At 39.6% G+C, this 27,134-nt stretch overlaps 2 protein-coding genes across 3 annotated transcripts; one reads left to right on the plus strand and one right to left on the minus strand.

Moving 5' to 3' along the window:
* Positions 1–1,396: 1,396 nt before the first annotated feature.
* Positions 1,397–14,534, minus strand: LOC119414514 (sentrin-specific protease 5). Of its 2 annotated transcripts, none has more exons than XM_037681610.1 (11): positions 14,344–14,534; positions 13,209–13,243; positions 11,714–12,797; positions 9,783–9,885; positions 9,558–9,675; positions 9,405–9,452; positions 7,125–7,202; positions 4,028–4,165; positions 3,862–3,945; positions 3,606–3,656; positions 1,397–1,706 (listed from the first exon to the last, which is right to left on the minus strand). In XM_037681610.1, exons 3-11 carry the CDS (start codon positions 12,483–12,485, stop codon positions 1,590–1,592), a joined length of 1,509 nt encoding a protein of 502 aa, XP_037537538.1. In that variant the 5' UTR covers positions 12,486–12,797; positions 13,209–13,243; positions 14,344–14,534; the 3' UTR covers positions 1,397–1,589. The 2 variants fall into 2 exon arrangements, with proteins under 2 accessions (XP_037537538.1, XP_037537537.1); XM_037681609.1 differs by having other exon boundaries at positions 9,558–9,705.
* An 8,316-nt stretch (positions 14,535–22,850) lies between these two features.
* LOC119414516 (alpha-2-HS-glycoprotein) lies at positions 22,851–26,715 on the plus strand. The gene is made up of 7 exons (XM_037681611.1): positions 22,851–23,143; positions 23,362–23,472; positions 24,099–24,180; positions 24,826–24,980; positions 25,073–25,168; positions 25,991–26,059; positions 26,129–26,715. The coding sequence occupies exons 1-7, from the start codon at positions 22,946–22,948 to the stop codon at positions 26,510–26,512; spliced, it is 1,095 nt and encodes a 364-aa protein (XP_037537539.1). The 5' UTR covers positions 22,851–22,945; the 3' UTR covers positions 26,513–26,715.
* The last annotated feature ends 419 nt before the right edge of the window (positions 26,716–27,134 follow it).

Raw genomic sequence — 27,134 nt, forward strand, 5'->3', positions numbered from 1 at the left:
AGTGGTGCACATAAGAATTTACTTTCTCTGAAGCCCCAACCATTACGTTCAGGAGCCACACAATTAGTTCAGTAAGAGCCACCTATTAAGAGCTACAACCAAGTGAAAGACAGCATGAAGACCAAGGAACGTTCCACAAAGGTCAGAGATGAAGCTAAGTGTAGATCAGAGCTGGGTTATAGAAAAAGTATTCCCCCACCTAACCATTTCACAAAGTACCATTAAATACCTTCTTAGAAAAATGCAAAGATTGTTATCTCAATAAACCTGCCAAAGTAGGGTTGTCCACCAAAACTCATGGACCGGATAAAGAGGGCATTAAACAAAGAAGCAACCCAGAAATCAGTCATACCCCTGATGGAGCTGAGCATCTCTCCTGTAGAGATGGAAGGATCTGTCCAATAGAACTGTACAGAGCTATGGTTCATAGAACAGTGAACATGAAAAGTGTTTGCTTTAAAGATAATAATAAAAAAGAATTGTTTGTCAGACATAAATATCATGTCTAGTGCAAACCTAACATCCTGAAAACACCATCCCCACAGAGCACCATGGTGGTGTCAGCACCATGCTGTGGGGATGTTTTCCATCACTGAGGACTGGGTAACTGGTCGTAGTTGAAACAAGGAAGAGTTAATTAACACATGAATAAAAAAAGACAGGAAATGTGCTGAAGGGAAATCTGTTGGAGGCTTCCAAATATTTGAGTGGGACCAAGGTCCACCTTCCAGCAGGACAATGACCCTGCCGAAGCAACGCTCCACTGGAGAACTAGTTAGAGGGCCTGGAACGGTCCAAAGTCCAGACCTCAATCCAACTGAGCGTGATTTGGTTTAAAGATTGTTAGAAACGAGCAGCACCCACCCAACCTGAAGAACCTGCAGCCGTTTGTGTCAATTTATTACTTGCAATGAAATTAAGAAATCAAATGATTGAGGGGTGAATACAGTGCAAAACAATGTATATTCAGGACTCGGGTCTCATGTAAATGAGTCCCAGAAGCTCAATGGGATTAACCTGTATAAATAAAGGTTGAATGAATATTGATGTCATCCACATAAAACATGTTGCTCTGCACACAGTGTATACAACACTTGAAGTTTAAAATAAAAACACCTAACAAAAAGTGAAATGTTTGGAAAATGCTTGTTTTAACTGAAAACTTAATTTTTACTTGACAAATGAAACCCCAACAGTTCAACAATATTTCTGTTATCTCATCAAGTTAAACTATAATGCAAACAGAAGGAACCAGGTGTGACGTAAACCAGAAATAAAGCACTGACAGCAGATCACACATGAACATCAACAAAGGCTGTGACAGGCTGAATAAGGCTTCTTTTTTTGGTGTACTGTATTTCAGATACATTTGTTCTTAAATACTGTAACTGTCTTGTAAAAATAGTGAATGTATAAATCCAACCTTAAAAAATGGATCAGTCAGAGTGAACTTCATAAAACACTGATCTTCCTGTCACATTAGTTTATTTTGCTACTATAAGCAGACATGAAGCTGCTACCGACATAAAAAAACGACAGCTCAATTTGTACATTAACGATGGGTTTACCATCACTCAATAAATATCTCGTTACTCTTGTTCATAAATCTTACAGTCACAGAGCTCTTTATAGATCCTCTTTCGTATTTTTGGTATGTCTTTTTGTGAAAACTGGAACGGTCTTGACAACGCGAGGCATCTGGAGTACTGTAGAGGAGAAACACTGAGTCAGCAGCTGAAACGACTGGGAAACGAGCCACACTTATAGTCACAATAAAGTAAATACACCGTGTTCAATCCTGACATCATATGTTTATACGTGAGAATCATCTGGTTTTTGCTAAATCAGCGTCAGATTATCAACACGTGGCACAAGCGTTCATTAGTTATTGACTAAAACAAAGCCAATATGTTTGTCATTTGAACTGTAAACTCACCCAAAACTACAACTAGTTTGGTTTTTCCACCTTCAAAGGACAAACTTCAGATGATTTGGTACAAAAATGACTGCAAGTCATGGAGAGAAGCACCTGACATACAAGCCTCAATACTGCAGATAAACAGACCACTGGTATGTTCTATAGTATTTAACTAAAAGACAAACATTAAAGCTAAGTGTCATTGTTTATGAAGCATTCACACTTGTGATCCATTTTTCTTCCGGCACGATTCTCGTCCCGCACTTTTCAAACTATTTCAACAAATCATAAATCAAAACGTTCAGCTCATTCAGGACAATCCTGCTGTGACTTTTACTATTGGTGCAACTTTAGCTTTTTGAAATATTTAGCCTTTTCTGCATTTTTTTTCTCCTCATAGAAAATTAACTGAGCTCATTTTACATCCGTCAAATTTTAAGTTCTGTTTACAACCTTTTACTGCTCCTTTCACATTTTGTTCTGGTTCAGCTTCTTTCAGCTTCCTTGAGCAAATTTAAACGTTTTTCAGCTACTATCGGCTAATTTCAGCTGTTTTCTGCTCCTTTCAAATTCTTTCTGCTAACTACAGCATTTTTGTGCTTCTTCTAACTTATTTCTGCTAATTTTAGCTTGTTATGCTCATTTCAGCTTTTTCTATTTCAGCAACTATTTAGCTGATTGATGCTAATTCTAGCTTGTTCAGCTAATTCCACATTTTTTGCACTCATTTTAACTTTGTTCAGCATAATTCAGCAAAAATGTGCTCTCTCCACTTCTTTCTAGTAGTTTAAGCTTCGTTTTGCTTTTTAGATACTTTTCAGCTGTTTTTTGTTGTTGCTAATTTCAGCTTTTTCGGATTATTTCCACTTTTTGTGCTCATTTCTGCTTCTTTCAGCTTAAACAAACATGTTCTTTCTGTTTTCTACTGCTAAATTACGCTTGTTCTAGTTTTTCAGCTACATTTTTAGCGTTTTTTTAGTTAATTTCAGCTGTTTTCAAATAATTTCAAAGTTTCTTGTGGTAATTTCTGCTACTTTCAGACTAATTAACTTCTGATCTTTTCAGCTTGTTATGCTACTTTTAGCTTTTTGTTGTTGTTTGTGTTTTCTATACTATTTCAGCTACTATTTAGCTTTTTAATGCTAATTTTAGCTTTTTCAGCCAATTCCACATTTTTGGTGCTCATTTCAGCTTCTTCCACTTCCTTCTGGTTGTTTAAGCTTATTTTTGCCATTTCAGCTACTTTTCAGCCTCTTTTAATAGCTAATTTAAGCTTTTTTAGCTAACTTTCTAATTGTGCTCATTTCTGCTTATTTAAACTTAATTCAGCAAATATGTGTTCTTTCTGCTTTCTTCTGCAAACTTAGGCTTGTTCTTGTACTTCAGCTACATTTAAGCATGTTTTTAGCTAATTTCAGCTGTTTTTCCTGCAACTTCTGCAATAAGCATTCACATTGCATTTTCGCAGGCAATGCAATTTCTCTATTTTTAGATTTCATTTCATTTGACCTGTAAAACTTCAGATTCTAAAAAGTTGTCCACACTTGGTGATGATTTTTCATCCCCGTTTTCTTTTAATTCTAGATGTTGTAAGAATAGATGTACTCTTTCCTCACACTGCCTCTGTATTTTGGCTCAGTTTTGTAGTAATTGTACGTGCACGTTCAGCTTAAAGAGAATGATGTACCTCTAAGACGAAAACTCCACAGTCGTTCTCGTTGGTCTGCTGTGGGACTTTCTGTGGAAAACAGCAGGGGGAGACAAGACATTATGGAAGAAAGATGTTCTGTTCACAGCTGATATTGAGCTCAAGTCTCAAAGCCTGCAACAATCGTACATATAAACAACAATTCTGTATCAAACCAAACATGTTGCTGGTTTAAACTGGTGGGGTAGCAATACACTTCCTGGGCCTGGTCTGTATGTATGTGGTCTGTACGCACCTCGTCACACGAGATCGTCCAACCACTTTCAAATGCCGTTTGCTTCTTCTCTTTTGCTTCTGTCATCAAGTATTTCAGGATGTTCTGTTGGAAGCAAAGCACCATAGTAAAAATCAGGTTTTCAAAATAAAATGACACAACTTGGGGGTTTGTATTCTTATCTTACCCTTGCAACTTTTTGAAGTGCATTCCCTTGAGAGTCGTAAAGGCAGATTTTCTTTGTGGCGATGTCAGCTGTAACTAGACACCAATGAACCTCTAAGTGGACGGGCACCAAAAGAAGTCTCTTGGAAAACAAATCCACCTGTACCGGAAAACGAGGTGAACATATAAGATGATCACATGAACTGCAAAGGTTCTTTTACAATAGAACTCATTGGTAACAAGGTAAATGACATTAACACCTTCATCATCCAGAAGATGTGTACAAACTAGAAAAGCTCTGTCACGCATCACACCAGTGTAAGGTGTGAGGGTTACAACCTGGTACTTAACAGAAGGCACCAGTATGAACAAATGAAGATGTCCTTCAAGGCCCTCGCTGAACCACTGTCCAACTGGGTTCATGCTAGATGAAGATGTAGTGTAACATTAAAACAGACTTTCTTTTTAAAGGTGGACTGATTATACATACAACTTGAATAATTACAAACAAGAATTTGGTGCAATTACTGGTATTTGAATTTACAGTCAAGTATTTTTTTTCTTCTGCAATTCACTTAGAATCAAAACTACCAGTATGTATACAGGTTTAAATATATACACTCTCGCTGATATTTGGTTCAATGTCAAACTGACTTTTTGTATCCATCAACAAGTCTAGCATGACTCCGACTGGAGTTTGGACCGCTTCACTTGGTAGAACTGGTAGTTCATTAGTTGGTTTCATATTGGGACTTTGGGAGGGCTATTCCAGAAGCTAAAAGTTAGCCTGCATTACCCCGACCAACTGTCCTGTTGGAATACTCGAGTCCAGGTTTCAACTATTGAGCTGCTGGTTGGAGGTGAAGTTGAAGAACTTGGAGGTAGTCCTATTTTATTAATCCATCCACCTTGGGCAATGCACTGGTACCACAGCATGATGCTGTCACCACCATGCTTGACAGCTGTTATGGCATTTTCAGATTTGAAAAGTTCAGTCGTCATTTTGACCCTGGATTACAGAAGTATCTCACACAAAATAATCCTAATTTGTACAAGAAAATGGTTTTTAAATTTCTTTGGAGTTGTATCTGAATACTCATTCCACCACAGAAAAAACATGCTTCAAACCAACCATTCCAAATTAACACGACAGTCATGGTCTGTATAAGAGGATGCAAACTGAAACAACTGCAGGGTTCCCAGCATTCCATAAAAACTAAATTCCCTGAGTTTATTCTGAAATTCCAGGAGACGTTTCAGCCACATAAAACACTCGAAACTTAACGTTTTAGCTGGCGAGCAGTCACAATCAGAGATGAACAGTAAATACACTGTAGCCTATGGTACGCTCCTAATAATGAATTATACTGTATAACATCAGAAACTAAAAATAGCCAATCAGTAGGGATATGTGTACTATGTACACTGTAGAAGCAGAACATGGCTTTAAAAAAAAAAAAAACAAGCAGAACATGGCTCCCGTTATACTACAGTATTAGTATTAATACATGTACACGTCAAAATATTTTAATCAGCAGATCAGTTTTCAAAATCCCTGAGATTTCCATGTCTGAAAAATGTGAACATCATTTTCCAAGTCTTCCCTGATTTTCAGAATTGCTGGGACCATTGATGTAATCATTCAACTTTATTTAGACAAGTTAATCCCACTGAGCCTCGAGGACTCATTTACAAGAGACCTGATTTCAACAAAGTGTGATGACAACAGCGACAATAATAGACAATCATAAAAGAGGCATACAGATTTTTTTTTCAAATTAAAATAAGATGCCAAAAAAAAAAAAGTAGCAAAAACAGCTAGATTATGAAGTGGTGTAGAAAACTAAAACCAGGAACATGTCTGCATTGGTTTTTGCCAGGAACTTATCAGATGTTTGAAGCCACTTAAAGAGGTCAAGGTCGAGAGCTTCAGATCTTTTTGTAAGAAATTCCAGGAAACAGGAGCAGAGTAGGAGAAGGCCCTTTTACCTAGTTCAGTCCTCATTGAGGGAACACTGCAGGTAATAATATCCTGAGAGCGCACACTGTAGCTGCACTCACGCAGAGACATGTAGGAGGAGATGTATGAAGGCAGCAGACCAAGAAGTGATTTAAAGATAAAAATATACCAGTGCAGTGAGAGAGTCTGCGTGAAGTTAATGATGTCCAGTTAACCAGTGAATACAGGGTGCAGTGGTGGGTACGATAATCACAGCCAGTTATGAATCTTAGTGCACCGTGATAGACAGCATCCAACATCTGCAGGGTTCTTGTAGGAGCGTTCATGTAAATAATATCACCATAATCAATGGAGGGAAGGAAAGTAGCAGTTACAAGGTGTTTCCTAGCATTCAGAGTTAGACAGGATCTGTTTCTGAAAAAGAAACCCAGTTTAACTTTCAGTTTCTTTACCAAGTTTTCCACATGAAGCTTAAAAGAGAAATGTGAGTCGACCAAGATACCCAAATATTTATAGGAATCAACTAACTCAATAGGGACACCATTTGAGGATAAAATCTGAGGAAGAACTGCTGGGACCAACTTCCTGTTTGAAAAAAAGCATCCCTTTGGTTTTGTCGGTATTTAGGACAAGTTTGAGGTGAAACAAATCAGTCTGGATGATGTTGAAAGCTGATTGTAAAAGCTGGAAAGCCTTAGCAACTGTTTTAGCTCGACAATAAACAACTGTGTCATCAGCATAGAAATGTAAGGATGCATCAGGGATGCTTGTAAACGTATGTTGTATACAGGATGTATACGTCTTTGAAGCTGCCATTTCTGACAGTATGGTCTGATCACGTACATCAGTGTCCTGTGGTGGATCATTTATACCGCACTAGCATTTTCTGATCCACTCCTGAACACCTCTGACAGTGTTGAACCTCTGCTTCGTGCAACTATAGTGACAACACATGGTCTGCTTGTAGGAGGCTGCAGGTATGAGTCCAGTGGTGACAAATGTAAAACCATAAACACGTTAATCAGAAAAAAAAACTGAAAGAAAAACATTGTTGTTACTTTTACTACCACAAAAACAGCTGCAACTTTTTCAAAATCCCTCATTTTTTCTAACTGTAGACTGATATCATGTTGTCTATTATGTTGATGTTAGAGCTGACCTGCTTTGTCCATCGCTTCACACCGTCGTAACCTTTAGTCATAAGCTGCCGGTGGAAGAAACTGTTGAGAAAATGGACCTAAAAGTGAAAACACAAAGAAGACAAGAGTAAAAAACGAAGACGTGGAAACAAAACTAGCGACAAGTGCAACAGCACGAGAAGAGATTTAGTTAGGGTGAGTTATACATATTGAAATGAATGAAAAGGTAAAGAAAAGGAAATCAAGTACGCAGTAAGAATGCCATTTATTTCTCTGGTTGTGTCATTGATCACAAGTCTGTAAACATTTACCTGCTCTGACAAGAACAACGTTAAATATACAAATTAACAGTAAAAAGAAACAGCAAGATTCTCCTTCCATGTGTTTGGTGAGTTCACATTTATTGAACGATCCGGAGGCGCTTTTAGACCCAACTAGTTTCAAACCGACGGCGATAAATAAACTGTAGTTTTGACGTGATAAAATGAAGCTGAAACAGTTTGACCAAGAGAAAGAGAGGAAAGGTGAGAGACAGCCAGTGCACACATGCACAGTAAACTCAGTGAACCCAGTCAAGGACACATCTGCAGGTTCCAGAGACAGACAAATCATAACAGCTCAACTTTAGGGTTGACTTAAACAAAATAGAGAAAATGATTTTAGAATGAAAAGCTCCTTGTAGGAAGCAACAACTATCTTCTAAGTTCACTGAAAGGGCTCCTGTGGCACTGTTCTATAGTCTAAATGTGCACATCATGTAAGGGGTTTTTAAATGGCTGCTGGTATAAAACGAGTGCAGTGTAAAAACACCACCAATGAGCTTTCAGGCTGCTTGAAACAGTCCCAAAGACCGATGGGGGGGCATGGCCCCTGGAGGGCCAAGGGGACAAAGACCTGAGTGATTTCCGGAGGAGTACTCTGGTTTATCTCTTTGTAAAATAAACTCGACTGAATTGGACTTTACTCTTTTCCAGTGTCCTTTTCTGTTTCATGTACTTTAGAAAATTAAGTTAATGTGATTTTAATTGTCAGGGAAAAGGTCTTGAAACCAATCCTGGCCACACAATGTTTGACACCACAGTAATTATAACAAAAGTAATCTTTGTCAAAAGATGTTTGAGTTACAGTGGACACAGATTTCACCAGAATCACCACCTCTGACATGTTCTCTGTTTTGCTGCATTACAGTCAGGAAAGTTAAAGCAGCTTGGGGGAGGACAGGGGTTGGACCTTTAAATTTACACATCTACCACAGAAACAAGTTCTCGTGGCTCAATGAGACGAACCTGTATAAATAATGGTTGAATTAAAAAAAAGTGTAATAAATGAATAGATGCAATGAAAACAAAAAAGAAAGAAGAAATTTATAGGTGTAATGGTTTGAGGATAATTTATGTAAATTTATGTAAATTAAAGAAGTTTTAATAAATCTCAAAAGTACCGTAATGTCCGGATTATAAGCCTCCACCTTTTTCACACACTTTGAACACCGCGGCTTTTACAAAGCTACGGCTAATTTATGGGTTTTATTTTTTTGGACGGGCTAACGAGCTTCATGCCACCAAAACATTTAGCCTCGTCACACCTGGACGATCACATATCTACTCAGTACACGTCTCTCCTGGGGGGGGGGGGGTCGGTCCTCGTGACTCAATGAGACTACCTGTATGAATAAAGGTTAAAAAAAATTCTGACCAAGAGTGCTCGTACCGAACAGGTCAAGTTCCCCCTCTCCCTTCAGGAGTTTCCCCCCTCATTGGGGCACAATGAAGTATCTGCAGGAAGTGTGACTCATAAATCAAATCATGAATTTACCTCGAGACGAAAGTTATGATGAGCAACGAACGAGAGACGGAGGACGTGTGTGATGATGTTTATCTGAGGTTGTTCAATTCTGACACAGAAGAAGACTTCAGTGGTTTTAATGCACAGGAGGAAGATGAAGATAGTGATCGATTACTTTTCCCGGTAGGCTACTGTATTTTATTTTATTTTTTAACAAGCCGCGTTAAAGGCACTGTTTAGAAGAAAAAAACATTTACTGTTCGTATTTGTGTATGTTACCGGTACTTATTTAAAGTTAAAAAAATATATTTCTGTGTAAATATCTCATTACAACGTGGACACCCACAACTTATACACAAGTGTGGTCTACACATGTACAAATGTATTTATTTATTTTTGTGGGTGAGGCTTATATTCAGGTGTGCTCAATAGTCTGGAAATGACTGCATGTGTAGAAAACTTGAAAATAAAAACTATGGTGGCTCCTTCAGTTCTGTTCACATCATTCAGATTACCTTGTGATGAGATGACTCCATGATCAACTCTCCGTACATATTCATGATCTTTAGCAGAAAAAAAAAAAATTTTGATCAATGCTGGTCCAGTCTAAAACTAAAATGTTAGTGTTTGCAGATAAAACTGAGACGTGTGGTGTGTTCAGGGCCAACCTGGTCGTTGAGCCAGCTCTGATCAGCCAGCGTCAGTAAATCCTCCAGAGTCAGTCTGTGCTTCTTGTAGACGACTTGAAAAGAGGGGATGGGTGTTTCCATGATTGCAGCCCGGTATCTGATAACCTCTGAGATGATTAGATTTTTTCTGCACAAGTAGGACACTCATTTATATCAACTCTTCCTCCAACTATAAAAACACGTCAGAGTTAGCTCAGGTCTCACCTGTCGCTGAAATCAGAGTTGAACTTCTTTAGATGTCTCAACAAGTCACTGTTACACAGAGGGATGAAGCTTCCATATCTTCTGTAGAAACCATCCAGATAGTCTGAGGAAGCAAGTTCAAGCTGGGTTTATTCGTCATATGCAGGTTAACACAAAGATACAATGAAATGCTCAGGATGAGAAGAACTGATTTGACTCGCTACAAAATCAAAGAACAAACAAACGTGGAACAAACATGGAAACAGTCGTCAGTGTTCTATGAAACTTCAGGGAGAGCGATGAGATCTTTGTACGTTTGTTTGATTTTTTGCCACAGCTCTAATTATAAAAGCTACATTTCTACTAACTCGTTAACTAGAACTTGCTGCAGTGACGTTGAGGCTGTTCGTCTTTACAGTCTGTGGAGGATCACCATTCTCTCCAACATCATGTTAAATGAATATTTCAGCCATTAAAGTGGAGCACAACACTTTGGGCTTTTAATATCACCTGTTGTAGATCGCTCTTTGAAAGAGGTCCGTTTTAAAAAAAAAAAGTTTATCTCTTGACAGGACTGATGAGCTAATGACTAATGGGGTTGGAGCTGAGAAGAAAGCTGGGAGCTGGCAATTGTTTTTACATCGGATGTCCTTCCTGACGCAACCACACACCACTGAGCTACCACAGCCCAGAAATCTTCCAAGCACAGGCCCACCCTCTCTAACCTGTCCACCATCACTCATTAAAAACTTCACTTTTGCATATCAGTCAGTTTTGCACAAAACTAAGTGACTAAAGTATTGAGATGCTAAATCTGCTTTAGAAGTGGGTCCAATCAGACCATACAACGGGCTAATGAATGATTCTTTTGAACGCACCACTTTCAACAACAAATGTTGCCATCCTAAAACAACTGATGCTGCTGATCATCTCATGCTGCTGATCATCTCATGCTGCTAATCATCTCATGCTGCTGTATTCATTCATACCCATCTGCTCGTCGCCAGACTCATGTTCGTGCTGCTGTTGTTTGGTGTATTGTTTTATATTATTAGTGATTAGTGTACATCTTAGAGCCTTATTTACTGTTTCTGTTTATACTTTTGCTATTGTTGAATATAGGGAGGGAGTGGTGGCGCAGAGGTTAGAGCAGGTGGGCCTGTGATCGAAAGATCGCCGGGTCAACTCCTGGTACCGACATCAAAATGTGGGTGGGATAGGTGAAGCACCCACACCTGCCTCCACCCTTATTTGCCACACTCTGGTCTCTTAACCCCCACCATCTGCTCCCCTGGGTGCTATAGATAGCAGCTCTGCTCCACACAGAGGGCTGTGGTAGCTCGGTGGACTGTGGTTGTGTCAGGAAGGACATGAAACATCAAAATAATTGCCAAGTCTTCGTGTGACTTTGTTCGCTGTGACCCCTGAAGAAGGGAACTGCCAAAAGAAGCTATTGCTGGGTGTAACTGGGACCCTGAGTACACAATTTCATTCCACGTTATGTAACACATGTGATGTGAATGACAAACTTGACTTGAGCTTGACAACTATACGTTTTAAACATTTACAGTGTCACTTTAGCTTTACATTTTATTTGGACAGAAATTTGATATTCCTGCAGGAACTGACCCAGGCTGCACGTGAAGTGATTCTACTAGCGTTAGCATTTTTTTTTTTTTTTTGTCATTGCTGCGCTCATACTAGCTATTAGCTTGCTCATTTGATTCACTATTTCTCAAAACTGAGGTCATTAAAAGAGCCATCTATAACAGGTAAGATATTCTTTAAAACTTTTCCGCATAATGCCAGTTCAAAACACCCTAAGAATCATTTTAGCCTCTTTATGATTACAAATATGAACAGTTCTCTGGATCAGTGCTGTCTGACTAATTCTCTGTGGTGGTGAAACAAGTTGTAAACACAATTAAACCAAATGTTAGCGGTAAACATACCGTGGATGTTCGTAGCCGGTTCTTCAAGGCAGACATTAGTTGGAGGTGCTGCGTCACTGCTGATTCTGTCGTCAACACATTTTGTTGTTTGGTTCTGATAAGAACTAACAGAACTGTGTTGTCGTGATGGACAATCAGCCGGAAGCCTTTGTTCTCTTTGCACCTTAAGCTGTTCATTACACGCGTTACTGCCAGCACACGGCACAGATCTGACAACGTGAGGCGGGTTTAAAGGGTCGTCCATTTCTCTGAGCTGCACAGAAGGTCCTGCGCTCTGTGATGACGCCATGGCTCTTTGTGTTGTTTGACTGGCACTACACGAGGGGAAATTAGTGTCTGTAACCTGCATGCTGCCAGGATCAGCAGGAGACTCTGAAAGACTGTCCGATTCTCTCCACCCCGACAGGCCGTTCTGCTGTACGACGGCTCCTTCTGAACCTCCACCATCTTGTCCTGCCGGTGGCACAGGGGCTGTGGTTCCTTCTGAAACTGTTTGTAGGTGAATTGTTGAAACATTATCTTTCTGTGACTGTGGTTTTAAACTGAGGTGGGAACCTGAGCCAGAGTTGATCCCTGAGGTGCGTCTTCTACTTCTGAATATCCAAAGACGGCGCTTTTCGCTTCGCTTCCTCCACAACCAAAGCTGGAACTTACAATACAGGCGTCTCTTGGCCCGCCTGGACAGATGAGACGCTCCTTTAACAGACGACATGAATTTCTTCCGCATCTGCGAAGATTTAGCCTTCCTGCAGCGGCTCTCCGTTCGGTACATTGGTCAGAAATTAAACGGTGAAAAACCTACATGAGAACAAGCACGGGTGGGATTGACCTGTCAAACAGCGAACACGTGCGGGAACTGGAGCGAATGTTTGCTTCTTTGGAACAAGCAGAAATGCAGTTTTCAAGTCATGGTCAACTATCCCAGAGTTCTCTTGGTGCTTCAGGTCAGCTCGGCCCGTGCAGCCGTAAATATCAGGAATGTTAATGATTGAAACTGAAGTCTCTGGAGGATCACCCACAACTTCTCACAGCTTTCTTCAGCAGTCCTCCTCTACATCTTTGTGTCCTGCAGTCTGAAGAGGTGCTGCAATAAAGAAATGAAAGCTTGAATACTTTTTTTGTTGTTGAATTAAGACAGCAAATATTTCGAACATACCAGCTGTTGCATAAAAGCCCCTGTGGGGTGCCACAAGTTCTCACCGGGTTGAAAAACCACCCGTCTCATAACTTTATCTGGTAGAACTGAAAATGTCCTCAGCACTTTAAATGAATCATGTCCGTTACATGGACAACATCTCAACATCAAGCTGTGATACAGGCAGCTTTCCCCACCCTCCTGCAGCTACTTGATAAATGGAAGAGTCTCAGTCATGTTTTTATTTTAGACAGATCAGAGAAAGTCCTGGGTTCACACTGTAACTTGTCCATTTTGAAGCTCTCATTAATCTGAGTTAAATGAAAAAGAGTCAAACTTTGTGGTGAGGGGGAGACTTACCATTCAGTGAGAACGCCCTACCGTCTCCACCCAAGCTGTTTCGTTCACCACATGAAGAAAAAGAAGGGGAGGAAAAAAAGCATAACTATTAGGGCTGCACAATGTAATAAACATTTATCGTCACAGCATACGAGTAATATCAGCATCTCAAAGGAGTGCAATAACTCATGGGATATTATATTCCAAGTACCACACATGAATGCTCTGCTGCTAATAATATTTTTAGTCTATCCAATAGATTCTCAGTGGCTACGATGTACACACCTGGTTTATAGAGTGACAGAAGAGAAAGTGAGGAATGAAGAAAATACACTATAGGTTTATTACAGTTGATTTAGTTATAACAATATGAAAAATAATATCACATCTAAGTTGTTTTTGTGTTTGCCCTAATAACTATTTTATTACAGATAATTGTTTATTTTGGTATACACATTATTATATTACATAATCATCTAGGTTCACATCACAAAGAAGAAGCAGAGTTAATTATAACCACCACCTAAAACCTAATGTCTATGTCTCCTAATTAAAGCCTAATGTCTGTGGTGCTGTTCAGAGTATTGTGTTTATTGTTTTTAGTGCTTAACATATTTTTAGCTGATATTTTTTTTAGATCTTATTAGTGTTTTTTCCCCTACATTTTATTGTTGGATGTAACTGGGACCCTGTGTACATAATCTCGTTCCACCACATGTGTCACATGTGGTGCTAATGACAAGAAAGAAACTGACTCTGAATCCTTTTGTTGCCTTTGCTGTTTTGCAGCAGTTTTTTTTTCTTCCTATTTTTACACATATTGCATGGCATATTAGTTTAGGCAGAACTTTTACATGAAAATGTGTATATTTTTCTATGCTTCCTAATCCTGCCATCATCATGTATGAACAGTTCATACCGTTTTATCCAGTCAGGCTAAGCTGAGACTGTAAACGTGCCCAGCACGTTCCACAGAGGAAGGCACGTGCTATCACGTTTATTCAATATTTGCTTTTCTCCGGGCTTTCAGACCAAACTGCCCTCGTGGTATTCTCTGGGCACGTGTTACTAAACGAAGATGGTGTGAATTATCTACCGAGCTAAGTTTACTGACACAACAACTGAGGACCCGCGAGCCTCGCGCGCTCGGCCTTACCTAAACTGGCTCCTCTGCTTCACGTCTCGGCGCAGCGAGCTGTTGTTTACAGGTTTGTCAGCACAGCCAAGTAGGAAATTAAAGTACTTTTTATTGAAAATATCAGGTTACTACCTCTGAAACAGCAGCGACTGGGGCTTATTCATCAACAAGACCCGGCTGTCTTCAAAGAGCTACACTGTAGTTCCATTCCCATTTCTTGTAGCTAAAGAATCCATTGCGCACATTGTGAGTCGCAGATAAAATGCGTCACTGATTCACCAGCCAATCAGATCAAACCATTATTAAAGCGACGGATTTGAACAGAAGTTTTTTTTTTTTTACTTTATTGAACTACCGAACATACAAATGAACAAAATAACAAAATGACAATCTCAAATTCCAATGATACATAAACATGCAAAAATTTCTACTGTTATACCTCCTAAGTTCAACATATTCTTAAACAAAGTATCATCAACCATCATAAAATTAAATGTAGGTAATATTATCAAAGGGATTGCAAATAATATGGTACAAGTAAATTCAAAAACACAAATCTATATATCTAACATACTACATAATTACTTAAATAATTTGTCAGAGGGCTATATTATCTGAGCGAGGTAATCAGAGAGCTTTTTTGCTTGTGGTTTTTTAGCACTGTCTAATGAAAGTTTTAACATCTGGAGTTCTTGTATGAATACAGACAGATTTGAACAGAAGTGACAACTGTATTTGTAAAATGAACAGTTACAACATTTTAACAATAAATGATTAATACACGATTATTTTAGTAGTTCTTAAATTAGGTAGTGTAGTAAATTTTAAATTATGTTATACTATGGAAATGTTTATGATTCTAATTAACTAATGTAAATAATTAATATTTTATATACAATACAATTTTGTGCATATACACAACACAATTAATATGTCTGTGAGTTTCTTTTACCATCAAAAGAGGACACTGTTGTTTTTAATACCTTTACTCGATCATAAAGGACACATTCTCTATACAAGATTAATTTCATAACTCTACTTGGGATAAATGGCTCTTTGAAGGCAACCGGATTTTGAAGATCTGTTTACTTCATGAAGCCGTTCCGCTGGAGAAAAAAATATCCTCTCTTAACTTACTTAAATAAAAGAACACTTGATGGCAGGAGAAGATTTTTAACTATAATTTTACTTGCAAGGACTCATTCAAGACAGATGACATACATAGATACATAATGCATGGAGCATGTCACAGAATGAGCATTGAAGAGAGTTTGCCACAAACTTTTATACAACAGCAGTGTCCAGCGGGCGTTCCCTCATGCCAGCTGCAGTCAGACGCATAGATGATCCATGGTCGTCGGCGAGTCGGACTCCAGATGGAGATAAGAGAATGTTTTGGGCATGTTCTCATGGCATCTACACCAGTGAGGCACTGCGAGTCGGCGCCTTCTGGCTAAGACAACAATGTTTTGTGCACGTATTACAGAAAGATGTTCTCTGCCATTTCAGCCATAATATAATAAAGATATCCATACCAAAAATTCTCTAACAAATACATAGTCCCCACCCATCTCAACCAGTATTGCACAATACCACTTTTCCACCATTTTAGTAAGTGAGCGTTAGACAACGATCATGATGGCTTTCAAGCAGACCAAAGCAAAGTAATATTGATACTCAAGACCAATGTGCAAGACAAATGTATGCAGAAAATTGCTGCTGTCAGAAGTGACCTGTATGAGGTAAAGACAACAGGTATGGCATGTTGTCACATCATTCAGTTGTTTCTACATTATGTAACAAGAAACAACAAAATGTTCATGTTAACACTAAATTTTATTCAGTAAAACCATCAATCCATCCCTCCTCTCTGGTTTGCTCCAGAGTCGGGCCTCAGGGGCAGCAGCTTGAGCAGGAAGGCCAAGATATTTTTTACAGCCACCTCTTCCAGCTCTTCTGGGAGGACTCCAAGGTGTTCCCAGGTCAACTAAGTGACATAATCTCTCCAGTGTGTCCTGGGTCTTCCCTGGGGTCTCCTCCCAGTCAGACATGCCCAGAAAACCTCCATATAGGGAGGCGCACAGGGAGCATCCTTACCAGATGCCTGAACCACCTCAACTGGCTCCTCTCGATGTGGAGGAGCAACGGTTCTACTCCGAGTCTCTCCCAGATAACTGAACTTCTCATCCTCTCTCTAAGGGATAGTCCAGCTACCCTGCAGAGGAAACTCATTTCAACCGCCTGGATCCACGATCTCGTTCTTTCGGTCACTACCCAAAGTTGTGACCACAAGTGAGTTTAGGAAAGTAAACCAACAGGTAAACAGAGAGCTTCACCTTACAGCTCAGCTTCCTCTTCGCCACAAGGGACCAGAACAGAGTCCACAATACTGCAGAAGCTGCACAGTTCTGTCGATCTCTCACTCCTGAACAAAACCTTGAGAAACTTGAACTCCTCCACTTGAGGCATCACCTCACTACCAACCCGGAGAGGGCGATCCATCCTTTTCCGACTGAGGACCATAACTAAAACCATAATTTATCAAATAGTTTAACTTATTTACAGACACTGATAATCAGCTCAAGTGGAATATTCATTGACTGTATTTAAAATCCTTCCTACATTTGTGTCTTGTTTACACTGAGTCAGACCAGAGCACACTTTGTTTCTTGGCCCAGCCTTCTGCCCTTTGACCTCTCTCGGACTTTCTGTGCAGCTGTTCAAATGAGAACTGCTTCCCGCTGTCTCCTTCAAACAGCACATGCTGACATGAGTCTACCTCTTGGAGGATTTATATAGACTCCAGTCTGAGGCTGGTTACTCTGTTGAACTAAGTCTTGGTGTTTGTCTTCCAACAGACCATAATTTCTGTTTGTTGGTCTTATTTATTCTATATTGCCTGTTGATCTGAAAGGCATCTGTCTTCCCACTGTGGGAAGGGAAAACAGATGCCAGTCCTCTCAGGATTCACCCAAAGGTCAGACCATGCAGTGATTTGAGAAACTTGGAAAAGTGCTGAGCTCCATCTCAGACTCTACAGATGAAACGTTAAAGATCCTAACAGGACAAACAGAAAAAGCCTAAAGAGTGCCAGTTAAAAGTATTTACTCCCGTGGATGTTTTGTGCTTTTATTGTTGTCAAATCAATCATGGTCACTATAAACTGGTATTTTTGACAAAACAAATCTTCAGTGCAAAGTCAAATCAAATTTTAGAGGATAAAACCAATTAAATAAAAATATTTACTGTAAAATCGACAACTAGAAAAATATCAATCCCCTTTAAATTAAAGTCCTAATTAACTCAAAGAAAATTATTTTGAATGCACAGTGGGTGCATATCCAAGGCCCTAAACATCTCAAGGAGCTCTGTTAAATCCATTATCAAGAAATGGAAGGAGTATTGGACACATGTAAATCTATCAAGAGCAGGCGGTTCTCACAAACTGAGTGACCGTGCACAAACGAGAATAATGGGACCATCAAGACACATGTGACTACTCTGAGGTTATGAGCTTCAGCAGGTGAGATGGAAGAGACTGTGCGTGCAATAACTGTTGCCTGGCTTATTCACCAAGCTTAATGAGAGAGTGGCAGTGAAGTTTGGTCCAAATGGAACAAATGTGAAAACCTGTGAACCAAAGTATTCTCCACAACTATGATGGACTAATCAAATATAAATGGTAAATGAACTGCACTTATTTAGTGCTTTTCTGTCTTATCAAGACACAAAGCACTTTACAATCTGTGTCCTCATTTACCCATTCATACACTACTAGATTTAAACAAAGAGCTTCACATTCATACACTGATGGGACACACATTGGAGGCAATGAGGGGTTCAGTATCAGGGACACTTTGGCATGTGACTGCTGGTGGAATTGAACCCCCGACTCTTGCATTGAAGGACAATTGCTCTAACCACTCAGCCACAGCCGCCCTAATGTGACAATAATGTTCAACAGTAAACCACCACTGAGAGATCTTGCTGCTAAATGAGGTTTTTATAAGTTGCTGGATCAACTTTTATATACAGAACTTTTCCATTTATCTTTAATTTGATCTCAAAGATTCTGCTGTTTTCAAATAATTTGAAGGTTGATTTGAACACTTTTAGAACCTATAGTTACCTATAGTTAACCTATAGTTAAGATCATATTATTTTTAATTTGTTTACTGAATGTAAAACCCAGCACCTCAAAGGATCAAAACCTCTGAATCTGAAGCCGTGGTTCTTGGTCAGAAAAAGGGGAATGGCCCTCTCTTGGTTGAGAATGAGGTGTTGTCTCATGTGAAGGAGTTCAAGTTATTTGGGGTTATGCTCATGAGTAAGTAAGAATGGACCTTGAGATGAACAGATGGACCGGAACAGCTTTTGCAGTTTTGCAGTCTCGTGCCGATCTGTTGTGGGAGCTAAAGAGGGAGCTGAGCTGCACGGCAAAGCTCCCTGTTTAATGATTGGTCTACATTCCTACCCTCACCCAAGGAAACAAACTTTGAGTAGGGATAGAAAGAAAGAGATTGCACAGTACCCGGACTCTCCCTTAGATAGGGTGAGTTCAGTTATCTGGGAGAGACTCAGGAGAGTCTCTGCTCCTCCACATCGAGGAGCCAGTTGAGGTGGTTCAAGCATCTGATAAGGATGCTTCCTGGACACCTCTTTAGGGAGGTCTTCTGGGCATGACAAACTGGGAGAAGACCCCAGGGAAGACTCAGGACACTCTGGAGAGACTATGTCTCTCGGTTGGCCTTGGAATCCTCCCAGAAGAGCTGGAAGAGGTGGCTGTGGAAAGAGATGTCTGGGGCTTCTTGTTCAAGCTGCTGGCTAAGTGACCCAAGTCCTCAACAAGCGGAAAAGAGATGGATGGATGGATGGATGGATGGATGGATGGATGGATGGATGGATGGATGGATGGATGGATGGATGGATGGATGGATGGATGGAGAGGAAGAAAAGTAAAACCTTATGATTGACAAAATGTACACTTTCTTTATCTCATGACTATATATAAAGCAGAAATAGAACTGCAGCCAAAAACAGCTCCCTGTGGAACCCCACGACAGGTCAGGTGTGTCAGATATGATCAGGTTTCTATGAAGTGCCTGTCAGAACAGTATGAAACAAACCTGAACCCAACTCAGTAGGGGGTTCACCTACACCTACATCTGGACCTGCCATTCTGTGTTCGTTTCTCCATCTTGTCCTCTCAAACCCAGTCAGTTGAAGCAGATGGCCACTCGTTCTGAGCCTGGTTCTGCTGGAGGTTTATTCCTGTTAAAAAAGAGCTTTTCCTTTCCACTGTTGCCTTTGTGCTTGCTCAGGATGGGAGACTGCAACAATGTGAAGATTCATTGAGTCTGCTGGCTTCCTTAGACAACTTTATTGGCTTTTCTGTGTATGTGAATGTTTCTGTTCAGTGCCTGAGACAACTTCTGTTGTGACTTGGTGCTTTATATATAAACTGAATTCAATTTAATTGAACAGTCTCTGAAGTTCCTATCAAATGATGCAGGCTGTGTTTTAATTTGCTGTTATTAAAGATGTGAATGAATGAGGAAAGGTTACAGTTTTTAAAACTTCTACCAATTTTCCAGTCTCTCATGGTAAAAAATAGACTTCATTTTTTTATGAAACAGCAAAGTTTCCTCATTTAGATCTGAAACAGTTTTCCAACAACACAAACTGTTTCTACAGTATAGTGCCGTGTCATCAATCCTCTCTGAGATTGAACAAAATAATTTTGAATGACAGCATCAACAGGGTGAACTGGAGCATTTCTATTAAATTTAAAACGTTTTTTTGGTGTTTTTGCAATTTTTGATTAACACGAGAGTTCTTCACTTTCCCATAAAAGCAGATCCTGCAACTTTACAGAAGTAAACTACGTAAAATCATTTGCTCACAGTTCAGAAGCTCCTCAACATATCAGAAACTAGCCAGAGAGCAAAATGAACTAAAAACTTTTAGTTTAGTGTTAAACTGCAGCTGTCTCATTTCGTTTCACATTTTAAAGAGGTTTAAAATAAGTTATCAGTTTTTCCATTAGATTACCACAATATTGGAAAACTCTTGTGTCAAAGAAATCTAGAAAGAAAAAAAAATGCAAACAAAAAGCTTCCCTTCCTGTCTTTTGTAAGCATGTCCACATCTGACAAAACAGTTTCTGACCCCCAATATGCCCTCTCGCATCAAGATAAGCTCTGATGTGATTGCAGCTGAAATATTTTAATGATTAGTCCCTGAATCTGTTCAGATCTCTCCAGTGTGAACTCATTTCATTCCATTTGCAATTGCAGATTGATCTGGTTATATATAGGAGTTTCCCTGAAATCAGCCTGGTCGGTCTCTGCCTGGTTCTGACCTGGAGTGATACTTGTGTTGTACAGATGGTCTTATATAAAGCAAACATGTTGTTGGCAGCGGTGAGCGCAAATGTGCCCCCCTGCCGTCGACAAACATCCTGTTCTGAAGAGTTCGGTCTCTGAGTTCTTGCTGACAGAGAGGCACTGCTTTGTGGAGTTGACATCCGACCTCTGTGGAAAAAGACAGCTGCTTACACAATAAGTCAGTTTCAACCAGGTTCACATTATTCAACCGATATGAAGGCTGAGCGATCAATAACCGCTGTGATCTGATGAAGTAACTAAAGCCTAAAAAGGAGCACATTACTAGTTAAAAGAGAAAAGTAGAAAAAGGTTAGTTAAAAGCTAAATGTAACAAAATGATAAAGTTCAAGGTAGGAAAACGCTAGCTAGAAGCTAAAAGTAGCAAAAAGTTGTCTAAAAGCTAAAAGAAGCAGCATACTAGCTAAAAGATGAAAACCCCAAAGCGCTGGATAAAGCACACACAGAAAAGCAAAATGTTAGTTAAGACAAAATAAATACAAGCTAAAAGTTACAAAACACTAATTAAATGTGGCTAAAGGCTAGCTGAAACTGTACAATGTAAAAAGATAAAAATAGAGCAAATATGCAAAAATGAATTTCACAACAATGTTATTGAAGGAGGCGGCACGGGGGCTCGGTAGAGCTGCTGCCTCTCAGTGAGAAGGTTGCCAGATCAATTCCTAACCGGGGGACCTGTCTGGCGGAGTTTGCATGTTCTCTCCGTGCATACGCGAGTTTCCTCCAGGTACTCCAGTTTCCTCCCACATACCAAAAACATGCATGTTGGACTGATTGGTAACTCTAAATTGTCCCTAGGTGAGTGAGAGAGTGAATGGTTGTTTGTCTCATTTGTCTCTATGTGTCCCTGTGATGGACTGGAGACCTGTCCATTGTGTTCTCCGCCTCTCGCACAGTGACTGCTGGATATGGGCACCACCAGTGACCCCCGCGACCCGAACAAGGAAGAAATGGGTAAAGATAATGGATGGATGTTATTGAAGGAACTGAAGAGAGAATTATTTCTACTGGGAAAATGTTTCTAAATATATAATAAAGATGTAAAAACACACTGAGGGTAGAGTCAGATGTGGGCCCATTCCCACATTATTGATGTAATGTCTAGGGTCAGGGGATTTGTACTGGGGACAGGATCACCTGCTCTAGCCTCTGCACCACCATCCAGTAAGCAATAAGTGTGAATAACGTGACTATCAAAAGTTTATTAGCTGTACATTTACAGCTGATTTACATTTATAGTCAACCCAGTTCAAGATGGCCGTCACAGCCAAGTGACCTTTGAAAGCACAAATATTTCTGCAACTTAATTTACAGATATAGATCTAAAATTTGGTGTGGTCGTAGCTGAGAGATATTTCCATCATTCCCAGCATGAACAGAGCACATTCCTAAACTCCAGCATGCAAGGTGGCAGTGAAATCCATCCATCCATCCATCCATCCATCATCTTTACCCACTTCTTTCTTTTTGGGTCGTGGGAGTCACTGGTGCCCATCTCCAGCAGTCACTGGGTGAGAGGTGGGGGGCATCCTGGACAGGTCTCAAGTCCATCACAGGGACACATAGAGACAAACGAGACAAACAACCATTCCTTCAAAAAATGCTGCTGTCATTAAAGTCATTTTAGTTCTATGTGTAGGTCTGAGGTATTTCCAACAATAAGTCTAGCTTTGGAGGATCAAGTGAATTTTTTAAAATTAGGATTTTTTTATTTTTTTTATCGGGTCTAGTTTTATTGTTTTCAGAAAAGACTCATTTTAAATACATTTAGAAACCAGCTTATCTGGAGGTAGAATAGTATATGTAGTGTGTAAGTATAAGCAACAATGACATTTTATTCATTACTGATTAATTGCATGTAAGGTTTTGAACCCACAGAGGAATGATTAAGAAACAAAGGTCTGCGATCAATTTGAATGACTGCATCGATTAAATCATCATCCACTGATCAGATCTGTAAGTTTATTCTAAAGATTCCTCATCGATTTAAACCTGGGGCCGCTTGTCCCATACCAGACTTTGTTTCCATTTGCTTTGGCAGCTCTCCTGATCCGGAGAGCAGCCCACCATGTGACACACGGAGGAGGGATGACCACAGCATTCATCTGGCTCTGCCTTCCTGTTTAAAGTGCAGCATAAATACACTGCGGGCTCCAATAGCTCAGCCGCTCCTTACTTTTCTTCTGCTCCGACACCTGGCTGCGTCTCGTGCAGAAATGAATTTTCTGGGCATCACTGTGGCTCTGGGACTTTTGGGGGGGATATGTGCTCAGATTAATGTGCTGCGGCCAGCATGCGACTCCCTGGAGGCTGAGGAAGCTGCCCTGGTGGCTCAGGATTACCTCAACGCCCAGCACAACCACGGCTACAAGTATGCACTGAACAGGATCGAAGACATTAAGGTCCACTCTATGGTACGTCAGCAGGGGTGCACGATGATTAGAGGAAAAGACGTTTAAGGTGGTCAAATTTATCAGCTTTAAAGTAGGACAATATGTATTAAACCAATCAAAAAATAATAATTTAAAACACCAGAAGACAATTTAAAGAATTCAATATAATTACGGATGTGGAGAATGTTTTTTTTTTTTTTTAACAGAATGTAATGCGTTGTGTGGTTTCTCCTGTTTAGCCTGATGGAAACAGCACGTATGTATTGGAGGTGGACTTGCTGGAGACTGACTGCCATGTGCTGGACCCCACACCTGTGGCCAACTGCACAGTCAGGCCCAAACATCTGACGGTGAGGCTGCACACCACGCACACACCCATGAAGACGGACTGATTCGCAGACATGTTCCTGTTTTTAGCACTTTACATCGCTTTATAAAGTAGCCATTTTTGTTTCGTTTTTATATCATTTCTTCTATTTACTTGTTCGTTTTACAGCATATGCTTTTTATACGGATTGTTTGTTGTTGTTTGTACCTCGTCTGTGTTTTTGTTTCATTCGGGTCTCTCTTGTAAATGAGTCCTCGAGGCTCAATGAGACGAACCTGTATGAATAAAGGTTGAACGAATGAAAAGAAAAAGACGGGACTGAGTCAAACAAGCATGATCAAAGTCCGGATCACAAAAAAATAGATACTAAAGGGATGGTCTAGTAATTTTATAAGCTGTGGTAGTAGAATCTGAAAAAAAAAAACAGAAATCTTCCTCCAGGCTGGACTAACCAGACAAAAGCTGATGAGGCAGTTTTAGATTGATTTTCAGGCTTAAACTGCTGTCAAAACAGATGTTTTCCATTGTTTCTTTTCTGATAAGGTACTATTGATTTAGACTATCACTACAATGACTTGATTATCTTTGAATATTTTGTTAAGTTGCACCATCAGCTGTTGCTTGGGCCAACTCTCTGTTCTCCTGCAGGCCATCGAAGGAGACTGTGATGTGGAGCTGAAGACAGTTGGTGGAGCTCTGACAGTCACCGCATTCAAATGTAAAACAGAAGGTAAAAGTTAATTGCCTTATTTTATTTTAGGCCCCATTTATGCTACTTTGAGTATTTTTTTAAAAGTCTGTAATATATTCTTTATGCACGTGATTCTAACAAGAAACGTTAAAATATCCCTGCAGTGCCACAAGTTGGCTATTGATCATACTAATACATCAATTTACAGAAAAATACACACTTGGTCAAAGATTCTCGCAAAACTTTTTTTTTTAAATACCACTAACATTTTCCCCTGCTGAGTAACCATTTTAGCACCCAGAAAAAGTTCAATGGCAGGATTAAGATAATGAACTCTGAAAACCCAATATAAACAGCTTAAGTTTCTAACACACAGAGCAATAGTAGACATGTTGCTACGTTATGGTTTCTGAAAAGCTTTTTTTTTTTTTTTTTTTTTTAAGTCCACCTGGATCCACCAAAACTGGATTTTTAAATATCCTCGTTCTAAAAATTGTTAGTAAAAATCTCAACTTTTCTCATCAAAACCTCAAATTGTGTGAGTAGACAAGAGGTCTAAGTCCGTGTAAAATCACTGCTTTTAATGTAACCTGACTTGTATAGATAGGGACTCAAATATTCAAGTGGTAGAGCAGATGTCCTACATATAAAAACCTGTGTCTTCTTTTGTTTTTGTCTAATAAGAATCCAGAGAAGACCTGTGTCTGGGCTGTTACACCCTTCTTCCCTTCAATCACACTGAAGGGCTGGACTTTGTTCAGACCTCTCTGACAAAACTCAACAACATGACGGAAAATGTGACGTATGTTCTGGGGGAGGTTGGAAGGATTTCTTCACAGGTCAGCCTCAATTTATTCCATTATTCTTCTATGCATTTCATTGATCAAATTGCAATATCATTTGGGACCCATTCATCTAAATAAATTTTCAGATCGTGGCTGGTGGACCAAAGTACAACACAGAATTTGTTGTCTTTGAAGCCATTTGTGTGAACGATACCTGCACGGCTCTGAATGACCCTATGGCTGTAAGTACAGAAAATACAAATTGCAAGGACAATTAAAAGAATGTCTATAGAACAAGATCACAGAACAAATTTACCCTAACCCCTTGCTACAAGCCAGCCTAAGATATAATGTTCAATTTAGATCTAATTAGCCCAATTACCTTTCTGCAAAAATTAAAAAGTCTCTGAAAAAGTTCAATTTAAGTGACTGGCAGTGCATGTATGAGTTTATATGTAGAATTATTTTTTTGGAAACCAGAACATATAACTTTATGATGAGAAAAAATAAGCCACATCAAGAGCTTCAAAAGCAAAGTTGACTTGGGAAAACAGCTTTAATAAATCTAAAAGAATTTAGAGACCAGCATGGCCCTTCAGGCCATAATTGGCCCACGAGCCGCCATTGTGTTCATTAGAGGTAATGTTGATATTTTTACCATGCAGATCAGGGGTGTCAAACTCGCTTACAAAAGGGGGCCAAAATTAAAACCCTTTTCAAACTAAGGGCTGGTTTCAGAATCTACATTAGTTCAAGTTAAATACCAAACATCTTTTCTTGGTTGCAGGTTCCTCAAGGGTTTGGTGTCCTTTGACATTCTGTTGTACATTTGACATCATAATCAAAGATTACTTTTATTACTTTAATTTTTTTTTCAGTATTTTACATTTAAAACAACATCTTGGGGGCCAGATAAGATGTCAACGAGGGCCACATTTGACCCCCGGGCCTCGAGTTTGACATATATGATTTAGAGGACTTGGCCATTGGAAATTAACATTAAAGTTTTTATAAGAGAAGGAATGTTTTGTTATTCATTTATTTATTTATTTTTTTTTTTTTAGGCACGTGGAATTTGTACTGCTGAAGGTGTGAACGATCCAGCTGTGAACTGCAAAATGTTTTCCACTCTGGTAAAATGTCCTTTGAATCTAAAAATTCTGGTGCTCCAAATCATTTCTAATGACTTGTTTTGTCTTCAGACGCCTCTTCTAGATGCCAACAGTACTGCAAGGCCTGCCCTGCAACCACACGTTCACACCCACTTGGGTGACCTGTCCCCGAAGCATGGATTAAGACACCACAAACTGACCGCTCTCCATGACCCTCACATAAGCAGCTATTTGTCTGCAGAATCCGCAGAATCAGCAGAAGTTGTACCTGTAGCACCTGCAGTACTTGCAGCACCTGCAGCTCCTGCCTCAACAGTCACTTCTGCACCTGCAGAGCACCACCCAACTACTGACGGCTCCTCTTCGGACGCTTCAGCCAGCTCCGAGCTCCCCATCAAGGTGATGAAGAGAAGTGTCCCTGCAGATAAGACGCATCCTGTTCAGGCGTGTCCAGGGAGAGTCAGATTCTTCTAAAGACTCAGTTTCTTCATTTACACCGGTACTAGTAGGGTAACAGATGCAAAAAATGTGCTGTGGTGGGTAGATACTGCATAAAGCCAGTATATTTAGATTAGAAATAATCTAATGTTTGATGTCACAAGTGTCCAAGAAGTGAAATTTTCTGAAAAGATTTGCATGTAACAGTTAAATCTAAAATAAAACCTTGTTTTTACTCATTGATTGCATTTTCTTGAAAGCACATTAGCAATCTGCAAAACTTATCACTTGAAAAACAGCATGAACCTGCAGCAGTTTCAGGTTAAATAAGATGCAGCAGTGACTCCAGATGCCCATGAACCCAATAGCACACACGCCCACACCTTTTGTATTTTGCATTTTAGCAAGTGTGCCTTACAGCTAGACATTTAGATTGATTAAAAATGTCCAAACATGACTTTTCTTCAGGCTGAGACTCCAATTCTATAAAATTACCGGTGTATTTAAAATTAGTGGAAAATCCATTTAGGTTCTGCAATGTGGGAGGACCAGGTCCATTCTGATAAGTTTATTTACACAATAGGTTAATGTTCAAAAGCACCGATTCTAGGTAAAGACATGACAAATATTAAAAAAAAAAAAAAAAAACGGCAAAGGT

The sequence above is a fragment of the Nematolebias whitei genome, chromosome 9 (genome assembly GCF_014905685.2).
Source record: "Nematolebias whitei isolate Nwh7 chromosome 9, NemWhi1, whole genome shotgun sequence".
NCBI classification, from domain to species: domain Eukaryota; kingdom Metazoa; phylum Chordata; class Actinopteri; order Cyprinodontiformes; family Rivulidae; genus Nematolebias; species Nematolebias whitei.